The sequence below is a fragment of the Enoplosus armatus genome, chromosome 5 (genome assembly GCF_043641665.1).
Source record: "Enoplosus armatus isolate fEnoArm2 chromosome 5, fEnoArm2.hap1, whole genome shotgun sequence".
In the NCBI taxonomy this organism is placed as follows: Eukaryota; Metazoa; Chordata; class Actinopteri; order Centrarchiformes; family Enoplosidae; genus Enoplosus; species Enoplosus armatus.
In genome coordinates this window covers 18,012,148-18,024,147 of record NC_092184.1, presented here as the reverse complement: position 1 = coordinate 18,024,147, position 12,000 = coordinate 18,012,148, and the positions used below count along the sequence as shown (strand labels likewise).

Here is a 12,000-nt window from a genome sequence, read left to right as displayed (position 1 = left end):
TCTGCAGTTACATAAATGAAAACTGTTGCAAATAAACATATACCAGTGCTCCTGAATGAAACCTAAAAAAACACTACAAACAACAAAGACACTGTGAAAGAAACAGTCATAGTTTACTTATTTTAAAAGAAACTCAAACTAACAAAATAAATACTAAATACTTGATATAAATAAACTAAATACTTGATTTAGGGGAAATAATAAATGTGGCAACTCATTTAAAGACCATTGAGAAGATTTTCTACAAGCAATAATGAACAGACTCACTTTACCTTGTTAGATTCTGTGATGATTCTTTCCTGAAGAGATGATCCTACAAATCAGTATCTCCAGTCACCTCTTACACACTTCTCAAGACCAAACAAGACTTAGAAAACACACATCTGTGCACACGTCTGTGTGTGTGTGTGTGTGTGTGTGCGTGTGTGTGTGTGAGTGTGTGTATGAGTATGAGTATGAGTGGAGTGTGACTGAAAATAAGGTTGCCCCTTATGCAGGTAAAATGGGAAAACTTGCTGTACTCCAAAGTCCAAAGTCTGCAGTGTGTGTGTGTGTGTGTGTGTGAGAGAGAGAGAGTGTGTGTGTGAGTGTTAGAGAGATAGAGAGAAATAACGAGAAAGAGGTAGTGCGTTTGTGATAATCTGTTTTATTACGTCTTACTGTGAGGAAGGTTAGTCTTATCTCAAGGTCTACCCTGCTCTCTCTCTCTCTCTCTCTCTCTCTCACACACACACACACACACACACACACACACACACACACACACACACACACAGGACATCTGGTGTGAAATGGCAGAGTGACCTGGGAAGGCAATGAGAGTAAAAAGGTGGCAGTTAAGATATGTTGAACTGCTGCATCAGTGTTGGCTCCTGATTCAATTGAATATTGTGATGCCATGCAATTTTATGGGCACAGCACAACACCCCCATTAGGTTTGGTTCTCCAAAAGAGTAACGATACACATATATCAATAAACACAAGAATACTCACAAGTTTCCCTCTCTGGGGAAAGATAAGTGAAAAATGTAAAACAAACAAACAAACAAAACAAAACAGACTATAACTACAATGGAGGTTTTAGTGGTCTTGCAAATATATCAACAAAATGATTCACATTTAAGGCCTTTGTCCTTTGAGACTCAATACTAAGGATATCACCCATTAGACTGTTAGTTAAAAATAAGATAATAAGATAAACATATACATCTAATGTATAATATAAACTGCAAAAAACGTTAAATAAACATGCTTATCATGCTTTATGTTTTTTTGTAACTTCTTCTGGGATCAGCAGCAGGCACATGTCGCACATGTAAAAGGTGTCATTTATTTAACATGTAGCTTCATTGGAAGAAACACTACACACAAAATTATGTATTTTTTTTATTTGACTCAGAAGTTGCAAATGGGCTTACATGGTACGTGGGCTAAATCACCGTTACCCTAAAAGTTACATTAGATCAACTTAGCCAAGGCAAACATGAAAAACATTACCCTTTTAATGTACTTGTAATTGTGTAAGTTTGTATAGCGGAGTATGTTTTAACACAGCTCAACTGTTGCAAACTTTGGTAAGTTGGCGTCAGCGCCAAAGATTTTTGAATCGAGAATGTCCTGTGGGTCCGTCACCTAAAATGGTCTGACTATACAAATGATTTATTTTTTGATTTTGCATTTTGCATCTAATTTTTGTTCCACCTTATTCGCCACAGTTAGGGGGGAAGAGGGGGTCCAGAGTTAGTATTATGCCCCACCTTAAAACCGCCATTGATATTAGCCAAAGTACATTCTCGTTTTTGCTTCACTTTCAGAAGCGGAACTTTGCAAAGTGACACAGGACTGGATGACTCCGGACATATGTGTAGGTGAACACCAGCGGTTTCCGGCCGAATTTGTTTTGAAAATTTTGAAAGCTGGAGCCAGAGAATTACAGGTACTTACACTAGCTATAATTTCGCTGTGCATTACGGGTAAAATAGCATATTATATTACGTTATTTTTTACCTACAAGATTCGCGGAGGTGATACTACATTACAAGTTTTTATGTCATAAAACACTTTAAGTCGTACTTTAACGATATGTTACGTTAACTTACCGTGTCCCACCACCAGCCCTGTGTAGTTTTAAATTGCGTTTGTGAGCTGTTATGTTTTACAGAGTTCCGACACATACCTTTTGGCTCCATTTCTTTCGTGAAGACCCGGGTTTTAACGCTGTGGTTTTGTGTGTGTAAAACCTGCACATAGTCCCCACTCGTGGCTACACATAGACTTGCTGGTTGACACTGTTCTTGTTGTTGTCCTTGTGCGACAGACATGTCCACGCTGTTCCCCTCTCTCTTCCCCCGGATAACGGAGTCCCTGTGGTTCAACCTGGACCGACCCTGTGTGGACGAGACCGAGCTGCACCAGCAGGAGCAGCAGCACCAAACCTGGGTAAACACCTCAGCTGAAACACAGTCTCTTTCTCACTCTCTTCATGCTCATAGTTTAATGTGTGCACTCTGTCTCTACCTCAGCTGCAGAGCATTGCTGAGAAAGACAACAACCTGATGCCCATCGGGAAACCTATTTTTGAGGTAATGTGTTGGCGTAGCCTTTAAGATGTAATCAACAGATGCACTTTAAGCTCAGCCTCACTATGTTACTAGAGTGAAACATACAATGGGTACATAGTTCCCTCCATTTATGTCATCTGCCTTAACTGTGGCACAGGCAGGATATGATGAAGAAGAAGAGGAGGATGACGAGGATGAGGAGGACAGCGAGGAAGACTCAGAAGATGAAGAAGACATGCAGGACATGGATGAGATGAATGACTACAACGAGTCACCTGATGATGGCGAGATCAATGAGGTGCTTTAATTTATGATTTGTAGAAAATCTTTTCCCTGCCCTGCAGTCAATGCAGCAGGACAGCAAAGGCCAACAAGATTGTAACATCAGTGTCATTACCTGACCAAACAAATGGCTTGACACTGTTAAGAAGTGGAAGGAATACATTTTCTAACAGCGCTTAAAAACCTCGACGTAGATTACATTTTAAGTGAAGTGAAGGCACAGTTACTAAATATCTAAAATACACTGGAATGACTGTTAATCACACAAAGTGTTTTCCTCTCTCCAAACAGTAAAATGAAAGTCTTTAATCTGGCTGGTTTCTTTCTGTCAGGTGGACATGGAGGGACCAGACCAAGATCAAGACCAGTGGATGATTTAAGATAAAAGACAATGTTAGTGTCCATCAAGCTGTCTGGCACTGGAGTTCTACTCCCTTCTTACAACAGGACTGCTGCCAGTCGATGACACAGATACATTTTTTTATTTGTGTAAACAGGACATGAATATAGTAGAACTAAAGCTTGTACCATGATATCCTTCAGAGGGAGGTTTGGTAAATCCAGCACAAGTGTCTCATGTCAAGCTGCAGTTGGCCTTGAAGGCCCTGGACGTCGTTGGACATCGCTGTGAGTGTTGCTACCTGGCACACATTCACGTTGTTAAAGTACTAGCATGGATGTATGTTTGAGCGCCTGTGCACATGTCCTGCTGTTTGTCTTGTCTGTTAGTGGCAATGTGTGAACCTCTCAAATACATTTAACCAATCTCTAAGATAGACACACACACACACACACACACACACACACACACACACACACACACACGGTCCTGCTGTTTTGTAACCAGTGGGACACACACCCACAGTGGCAGCAGTAGGCTTCAGCCCAGTGATCTCTCATTTAAACTTTGACCTTGTCATATCTTCCGTCATGTGCCACTGCGTCTCCAAACAGCTGACCGAGCACAAACAACAGTTCAGTCAGCTAAATAATTTGTTACCTATGAAGGAGACTTACAGATACTTCACCATATAGTCCAATTCTGGGTCATAGCAGTGTTGTGCATGCTGCTAATCTTTTGTTACAGATATAAGAATTTTCATAAAAGCTTGTGAAATAGTGTTATTTTCAGACAATGCATGAGTTCCTGTTGAAACACATTTTAATATTCTTTAACTATGTCAGAGGTAATAGCAGCCATTACCACCGAAGAATGTTTATTGAAATATGAACACACAGAGTGTCCATCCAATTTATCTCATGTTTATCTGACAGGATTGCTTACCAAGGCTGTGATTGTTTGTACTGAAATGAACAGAAGCCATGACTATTTATATTCAATTAATTCATTTTGATGAAACCTTGTTTTTCTGTTTTCTACATTTCAATTTCTTATTATTAAAAAAACACAAAATGTAACATGGTAGTGAGGGTTGTGTGTTGGATTTAAATTAATTTACTGTTCTATGAGATACAAATTAAGATATGGATCTGGTGTTTATTGTGTTTAATTTAGGATTTGGGTGTTGCCCATGTCCATAATTGACTTTATGTAAGTCAACATTTAATATCAGGAAATATTTTAACAGGTAACACAATAGTTTTCAGTATTAAACCTTTACATAAAGGACATCTATTATAAACTCACCAAAAATGGGCTTCATTTTTATAACATGTTTAATGAATTTGCTCTTGTGGTTATTTTTTTCTGTCAAATTTGGCAGTGATGTTTAAATAAACAAGATATTTTTTGAAGAATCTTCTCTGATATTTGTATTTTTATTAGATAACTGACAAAAATGAATGACAGAGTCGTGACAAGTGACAAAGATCCCCTAGTGTTATGCACATGGGGTTAAATTAAATAAATTAGTACATGACAATTTATTTTCCTGATAATTCTTTTTTACAAGAGAGGGCACTGGCAGTGAGGTATTCTGAAAAACATTCATACAGTTCCTTTAGTTGAGATATAATGCATCTCTGAAAATACTGAGATGCTACAGTTTTCAGGTGAACCTAATTTTTTGGGAATAACTTTCAGTCCTCTTTAAAAAATAGTGTTAACATGGGGTATACCATCATCACATCACCCATTGCCATTCCTAAAATGTGTCATAGTGTGTGATATCCTGGTCTGCATGATCTACTTGATTCCTGCGTACACCAGCTCAGCCATCCCGTCCCTGATGCCTTTGCTGTACTCCAGTGTGGCCCGGTGGACCTTCCACTCATACAGGCCGCTCCTGCGAATGTGTCTGAGGAACTTTGGAGCCCCAGGGAACAGCACATTGTCGGCCACGATCATGGATCCTTTTCCCAGCAGACCGGAGCCCTCCAGCATCTGTAACACACACAGAGGCAGTATCATGTATTTAAATTTCATATTACTAAAGTACTTTAATAGTATTTATTTGAAAGAAACAGGCTTCTGCAAACTCAAAGTAAATATTCATCTTCATAACTCTACTAGGTTTACGTACACAAAGTAATTAACTCGTCAAGGTAACTTCAACTTTAACTACAAAACAGGATTTTGTAAATCTTTCTAATGATTTATTCTTTATTCTAGTCACCTGCAGATCTGGGGCATAGCATTTCTTCCAGTGGTCCATGAAGACAAAATCCAGCCTTTCCAGACCATAGTCAGACCGCAGCTTAGGGATCACATCATCTGATGGATTCACGATGAGCTCCACCTGGAGAACACACAGCATGGATGTCTCAAAGGTACAATACTCTCCACATTCAATACATGAAATAAAAATATCCCAGATTTAGGTAGCAACAGATAACGGTGATGGCCTGTCATTTGGGGCTTCTATCAAAGTACATGGGGTGCATGTTGTAAATAGTTGCATGTTTCTTGTCTCACCGTGTCATCGTCAAAGCCCGCCAGGCGGATGATTTTCTCAGCGATGGCAGCATTCCTCTGGTCCATCTCGACGCTGTACAGCCTGGCACCCAAGGGCAGAACCCGGGCGATCCGCACGGTGCTGTACCCGCAGTGAGCACCCAGCTCCAGCACTGTCAGAGGGCTCTGCTCCATCAACAGTCGGTCCAGGATCTTCCCTATACACACAGAGGAACCAAACATTTAAAATCATGTTCATAAACAGAATGAATGAACAGAATTGTTGCATGAGGTAAATTATCTCCTCACCTTTTTTAGGCCCAATGTTGCTGATGAACTCCACCTTGCGGCACCAAGCATCGAAGGCGTCCAGGATGCTGTCAGGGTCTCCAGGGGTGGCATGAGTGAGAACATACTGGTAGGCGCGCTCCTCCCGGCTCAGACCTGTAACACAGTCCTTCCATGCCCTGACCAGGACCGCACGATAGAACAGCACAAAGTAGTAGCGGTACCTGATAATCAGTGTCAGCAGGAGGGGAACGAAGGCCAGAGCGATAGCAGGAGACACCATCCTAGCTGGTAGAAAGAAAAACACACACACCTGAGAAGATTCATGTGTCACTTATACTCAGTAAAGGAAGTAGAGTGGTGTTTATATCAACTTATATATTCTGCAGTGTAAGAGAGCAACAGATTCCATCTTGTCAGCTTTATCAGACAACAAATCACCTCATTTTTGAGTACAAGTAATTCCTTTAAGCAGCGGATTAAGTGTCAAAATCAATGGTTGTGACAGATAGGAAACATGGTTCTCCCTTAGTTTGACCTATTAATCAGTGTGTTCTTCTACACCTCATCACACTGCCATTTTGCCTTCTGATATTAACATGTCCAGGTGCAGTAAGATCCTGAGTATCTATCTCCCTGCTCAAACCTTCCATTAGTGCTGCAAGACCTTTCAACCATTTCAGAGGCGCACACTACCATACTGTATTGAAGGTGCAAAAAAGTTTGTGCTGAAAGTGTCCACTCATCATTTATCATGAATATGGGAAATCGTGAGTCCACAACTCTTTCTGTGGCATCAAGGCTCTGCAGCTGCTGGTGCTGTTGTAATGTTCTATGCGCTAAATTATCAAAGCCATGAATTAGTTACAGCAAAACTGCAGAAAGACCACTCACAATTGACAAAAGGTCTCTAATTAATGCAAAGAAAGAAGATGGAGACCATTGTGAGACTAAAACAATAGTGACAATTTTATGAATGGAATAATCTACTCTCAACTCTCAAATTTGAGGTCTACGCAACATGAACACTCGTTCATGCTTTAGTCCTGTGGTAGATGTGAGAGAAAGTGCTGTGCTCTCTGCCTCAGGTAACTGTAGCCTCCACAGGCTCTCTGCACCACACACACAACGGATGCTATAACAAACTATTTGCAATAAAATGAAGTCTCTCTTACTGTCCCGTGAAAAACAGACATACTCACCTGTTTTCTAAAAGGTTTGGCAGAGCAGCAGGGCTGATGAAAACGAAGATGAAAGTGGCACTTCAGCTGAGATGAGTGCAGAAAGACCGAGAGGTTTGTGCGTGTGTGTGTGTGTGTAAGAGACCTGGGGATGTGAATAATTTATGCATGACGTGCATGACAGTATATGTCCTGTAATTATTTCCAATGAACAGACATTGACAGTAACATAACTAACTCTACGACTATTAAACATTAGTTTTTGTAATTTGTGACCAGGCAGACAGATAACTTCTTGTCTAGATTAGATTAGAATAGGATCGATGCTGTGGATCGGAGCAGAGACAGTGAGACAGAGAGAGGCAGTGTAAAACGGACATTTGATATATCAAGTTAACATCAACAGGTGTGTGTCAGTGTGGGATCAAATGTCTTTCTTCACTGAGTCATGATGAAAAGATCAAGAAATAGACAAACACAAAGACAGCTAATTTATGGAGTATCATCTAATGTAACTTTATTAAAGCTTATTTAATTGTTTTTTTTAATCAACCAAATATGTAAAAACCTACAGTAGAGTCATGTTAGGTACAAATAAATGCACTAAAATGCAAAAATAGAGACCAAACTCAGATCTAAATGATTTATTGCTTCTCTTTTGATGTGACTTGAGATGACAGCATCCTAATGTGTTTGTTGTTTTATGTTATATGTAAAGTATTAAGACTTTGTGATAGAATGGGTAGCATAAGAAAACTTTTTTTTATCATTACAGGAATAACAATTACACTCCTTCAACCCAAATACGTATCAATAGAAAACTTATGATGAGGTCAGCCTACACCCATGAAACCACTAAACTACTCAACACGTTGATTAAAGGGTTACATTTTGTCTCTTCTATATACACAAATGTACACAAAAATACAAAAAAAAAACGCACAAATATTGCCCAGTTGGAATTACATTAACCTCTGCATGCCATATGTAGTGGTAACTTTTGTAACAATGCCTTACCATCACTGCCTATGTGATATTTCCAGAATGATGAGGCAACACAAACACCCGCTCTCTGACTTTTCTAATAATCGTTCTCTGTAAAAACACTTGCTTGTCAGTTTGGTAAAATTATGCTCTATTTTACATGAGGGAACACAAACATGGTGAGTAATGGTAAAGTAATACACTGCTTTACTTGATGGGACCCAAAATAATATGCAAGGAAGACTTGATTGGTTATTGAGTGTGTGGGATTTAGCACCTTTTTCAGAGTTAATCAGGAACAGTTCATCAAGAAAGAGGCCAGTATGCAGATTTACAGATGTCTATGAACTAATCTTTAAACACTGGTTCATTTACATTTTTCTGTGCTCACTTGATTTATTCAGTGTTATTTGGGAACTATTTGTTAGCTGTTCATTATTTAGCAGTGCGTACCACCACAAAGCAACGTCCATTGGGCTAAGAACTCCCTGTCTACAGCTCAGGACAGGACTGTTTAAGGAGAGTTCTGATGAACTTCTTCAGCTCTTTGTCCCCTCTGCTCCACCGCACCAGTCGAGTCAGCACCAGTCTTCCCTCTTCAGCCTGAACCAGGGCCAGGTACCATCCACCATGGGCCCTATTCCCCTGCTTTCCTCCTTCTTTTGCTTGTCTCTTATCCATCTGTTCCTCCTCCAACCCTCTGTCTTCGTTTGTCTCTAAAGAGTCTAAGCCAGGACAAGTACAGGTGCCTCCCTCTTGCAGCCACAAAGCACTGTGGGCCATTGCACCTCCGATCCCTTCTGCCCTCTCCGCACCTCCCCCTGCCCACCTCAGGATGCGGCTGCGAGCCATAGGCACCAGCTGACGGTCCCCTCCCACTGTTGACACACTGCCCAGACGCATCTTAAATGCTGCGACAGAGACAGAGAGAATACAATTTTAACAGGTGCCATTTCAGACACATTGTAAAACAACCTCTCTATCTATATCAGCCTGCTTTGTATTGGAGTAATAATACAGAAGGTTGTGCTGTGTTCATTCTCAAAAGAAAAAAGGGATGTATTTTGCATCCTACATTATCTACATCAGTTTGTTCTCACCATATGGACTTTGGCAGAAGTTTTCCTGGATGTCAGTCTCTCCTTCAGCAGCCAGACTACAGGCATCACAGATAACACTCCCTGGGGGATGGAAAACAGAGGGGGATCAAGGCATGCAAAACAACTTTAAGATAAGATTGGATAAAATAAAACTTTGTTTAGTTGTTACAACAGGCCTAAAGCCAGGAAATAGATGAACCATTATAAATTAAATAAATAAAACAAAACAACTTTCCAAAGGTATATGCATTATACACATCACAACACCTTAGGCCATATGTGTACATGCTTTGTACTACAGCCTGACGGATTACTGTTGAGACTGACATCAATATTAGAGTTTTTGAGACCGCTAACATAAACAAACATTTTTGAAAAGTATCCCTTAAATTTGGCTCTACTGAGTGGTACATTTTACGGCTGGAAAATAAACCTGTCAGTGCTCTCGTGGACAAACTAAATAACGGAGACTTTCCAAATGAACTCATACATATCTTTAACATATTGACATTTCTTGTGACTGAGCAGAAATAAGTGTTGATATAGATATGCCTGTGACAAACTAGTATTGGCCAATGATATTGCCATGCTGATACAGGTCGGATTGTGCAAAACTATACATGCAGGGATAATAGCACAGTGCTGTAGTGCACATGGAGAGCCTGACTGAGGAAGTATTGTGACTTTAAAAGGTCATACTGCAGTAAGGATAGGAATATATAGTGCATGTAATACACATAATAACAGTTATATAGGTATGATATAAATACAACAGGCCCATACATAAATATATATATGAAAAATTTATTGTTTTAATTATTTGGTGGTAAGTAACCTAGGCTGTGTATCTGACAGTTTACATTACTTTACTCGGGTAGTTTGAGGAGTGACAGTTCAATCAAAGTAAATTAAAGGATAAAACCGATCAGTCCACTGACCTTTCAACGCCTCCTCGTGCCTGACCTCCTCCACAGTCCGCCCCTCCTGCTCTCCGGTTGCCGGGATACAGAGCTCGGTCGCGCGCGGGAACCGGGTGCAGTTGAACATCTCCGGCCAGGGGAACCCGAACGCGCTCATCACGGGCACGCAGCCGTCCCGCACGGCCTCGCACAGGCTCCTGCAGGGGCTGACCGGCCCGCTGAGCTCCGGCAGGCACACCGGGGCGAACAGCGAGCACAGGAACTTCTTTGTGTCCCGGTGGCACAGCTTGGAGATGAGGGGCAGCCAGGCCGCCGACTGCTGCTGGGCCTCCCTCAGTGAATCATGGCCGAGCAGGTTGGGGATCCGCATGTGCCTGTAGCCGATCCCGTGGCACAGAGAGAGGGTGCTCGGGATAGGTTTACACACCGAGCGGACCGAGGAACTGAACCCGAGCGACGGCGGCCCGAGCTGGGCAGGAGCCCCAGTGTCAGAAGCATGAGAAACTTCAAACAGTAAAACAAAGCCGAGCACAGAAACAAACATAGCTGCTATTGTTCCAACAGGAGCAGAGTGAAGTCTACCAAGCTGCCGCACTTCTGCACTTCTGCCTGGACTTGACCGGCATGTAGGTGTAAACAAAGAGGTGTGGAGGAAACGGGGGGTTAATGAGAGGGCAGGCGCCTCCCAGTCACCATCCCAGCCTTATCAGACTGGTGTCTGCCAGCGGGGGCATGCTGGTTGCTTCTTTAATTTAGCATGCGTGTTGTAAACTGCAAACTTTGTAGAAGACACAGACTGAATTCTTAATGCTAGTTGTATCATCTTCTGGAAATGAACATGAGCTTTAATGAGGATTACATAAAACTAGACTGTGCAACTGTGAACTGGAGGATGGTGCTCTCTCAGCCCAGAAACACAACTTATTGTTATTGTTTAGCTTTTTTTGTAGTTGCTTGAAAATGAAGTAAATAAGATCGGACCGAGTTTACAGTGACTGTGTGTCTCTGTCCCCTGAATAGTTAATTCTTTAGCTAACTCTAAACTGAATCCATGTCATGCATAATATCTGCATTTGAATTAGTAATTTGCTGTATTTTTATTTATGTATATTTAGTTTTTATTATCAGGCCAAATTCATTTAATTTTACAAAGTATTTAAAGCCATTTGTCAGAAATTCTGCAGCAAAAGAATTGTTTCTTTTCCTCTTTTTATTTTAGAATATTTATTACAAAATACACACATTCAAAGTAATGGAAGCAAAAAAATCAAATACTTTGTAGATCCATAATAACTTCAATCAGCATAATCATTTAAGTTTTTAGGTTCTGAAAAGAGGGAAAACATTTATAAAATAGACAGTACAGTTGCCTATAATGTTTGCTTATATTTGTAATAAGTGATTACAGAAACTTTGAAGTAATTACATGCATTTATTGTGAAACCAGTGAGAATAAGATGCTGTTTTCGTGTATGAACAGCTTTGAAAAATGTTAACTGTCTGTATTGTGAAATTAGGTACTGGAAATAAATGTAACTGTAGTGTGTCAGAGAAGCAGCGTGTGTGGTACTCTGTCATCATACTCAGCCAGAGGGTGTCAGAGACCCTTTCATCTTTTTCCATGGAGAAACATGCCTCATCCTGTTTCCTTCTCCTGCTGCTGTCTATTTGATTTTGCTCAGTGGCAGCTTATTATGACTTTGGACAGCTCAAACTTGATTAAATATTTGCAATGTTCGTATTTCACTAAATTTCCTACACTCTTTCGTAGAAAAAATACCACTTGACCTACTTGAACAGGTGGAATTGGCCCTTTACTCAAGTACAGTG

At 40.7% G+C, this 12,000-nt stretch overlaps 3 protein-coding genes across 3 annotated transcripts; 1 reads left to right on the top strand and 2 right to left on the bottom strand.

Annotated features, from left to right (window-relative positions):
- Window positions 1-1,895: 1,895 nt before the first annotated feature.
- On the top strand, window positions 1,896-4,495 carry anapc15 (anaphase promoting complex subunit 15). The gene is made up of 5 exons (XM_070905429.1): window positions 1,896-1,936; window positions 2,318-2,439; window positions 2,523-2,582; window positions 2,719-2,859; window positions 3,176-4,495. Exons 2-5 carry the CDS (start codon window positions 2,320-2,322, stop codon window positions 3,221-3,223), a joined length of 369 nt encoding a protein of 122 aa, XP_070761530.1. The 5' UTR covers window positions 1,896-1,936; window positions 2,318-2,319; the 3' UTR covers window positions 3,224-4,495.
- A 494-nt stretch (window positions 4,496-4,989) lies between these two features.
- Window positions 4,990-6,292, bottom strand: tomt (transmembrane O-methyltransferase). The gene is made up of 4 exons (XM_070906449.1): window positions 6,007-6,292; window positions 5,719-5,915; window positions 5,420-5,542; window positions 4,990-5,187 (listed from the first exon to the last, which is right to left on the bottom strand). The coding sequence occupies exons 1-4, from the start codon at window positions 6,266-6,268 to the stop codon at window positions 4,990-4,992; spliced, it is 780 nt and encodes a 259-aa protein (XP_070762550.1). The 5' UTR covers window positions 6,269-6,292.
- A 2,350-nt stretch (window positions 6,293-8,642) lies between these two features.
- sfrp2l (secreted frizzled-related protein 2 like) lies at window positions 8,643-10,714 on the bottom strand. Its single transcript, XM_070906471.1, has 3 exons — window positions 10,189-10,714; window positions 9,251-9,331; window positions 8,643-9,061 (listed from the first exon to the last, which is right to left on the bottom strand). Exons 1-3 carry the CDS (start codon window positions 10,712-10,714, stop codon window positions 8,643-8,645), a joined length of 1,026 nt encoding a protein of 341 aa, XP_070762572.1.
- Between the last annotated feature and the right edge of the window lie 1,286 nt (window positions 10,715-12,000).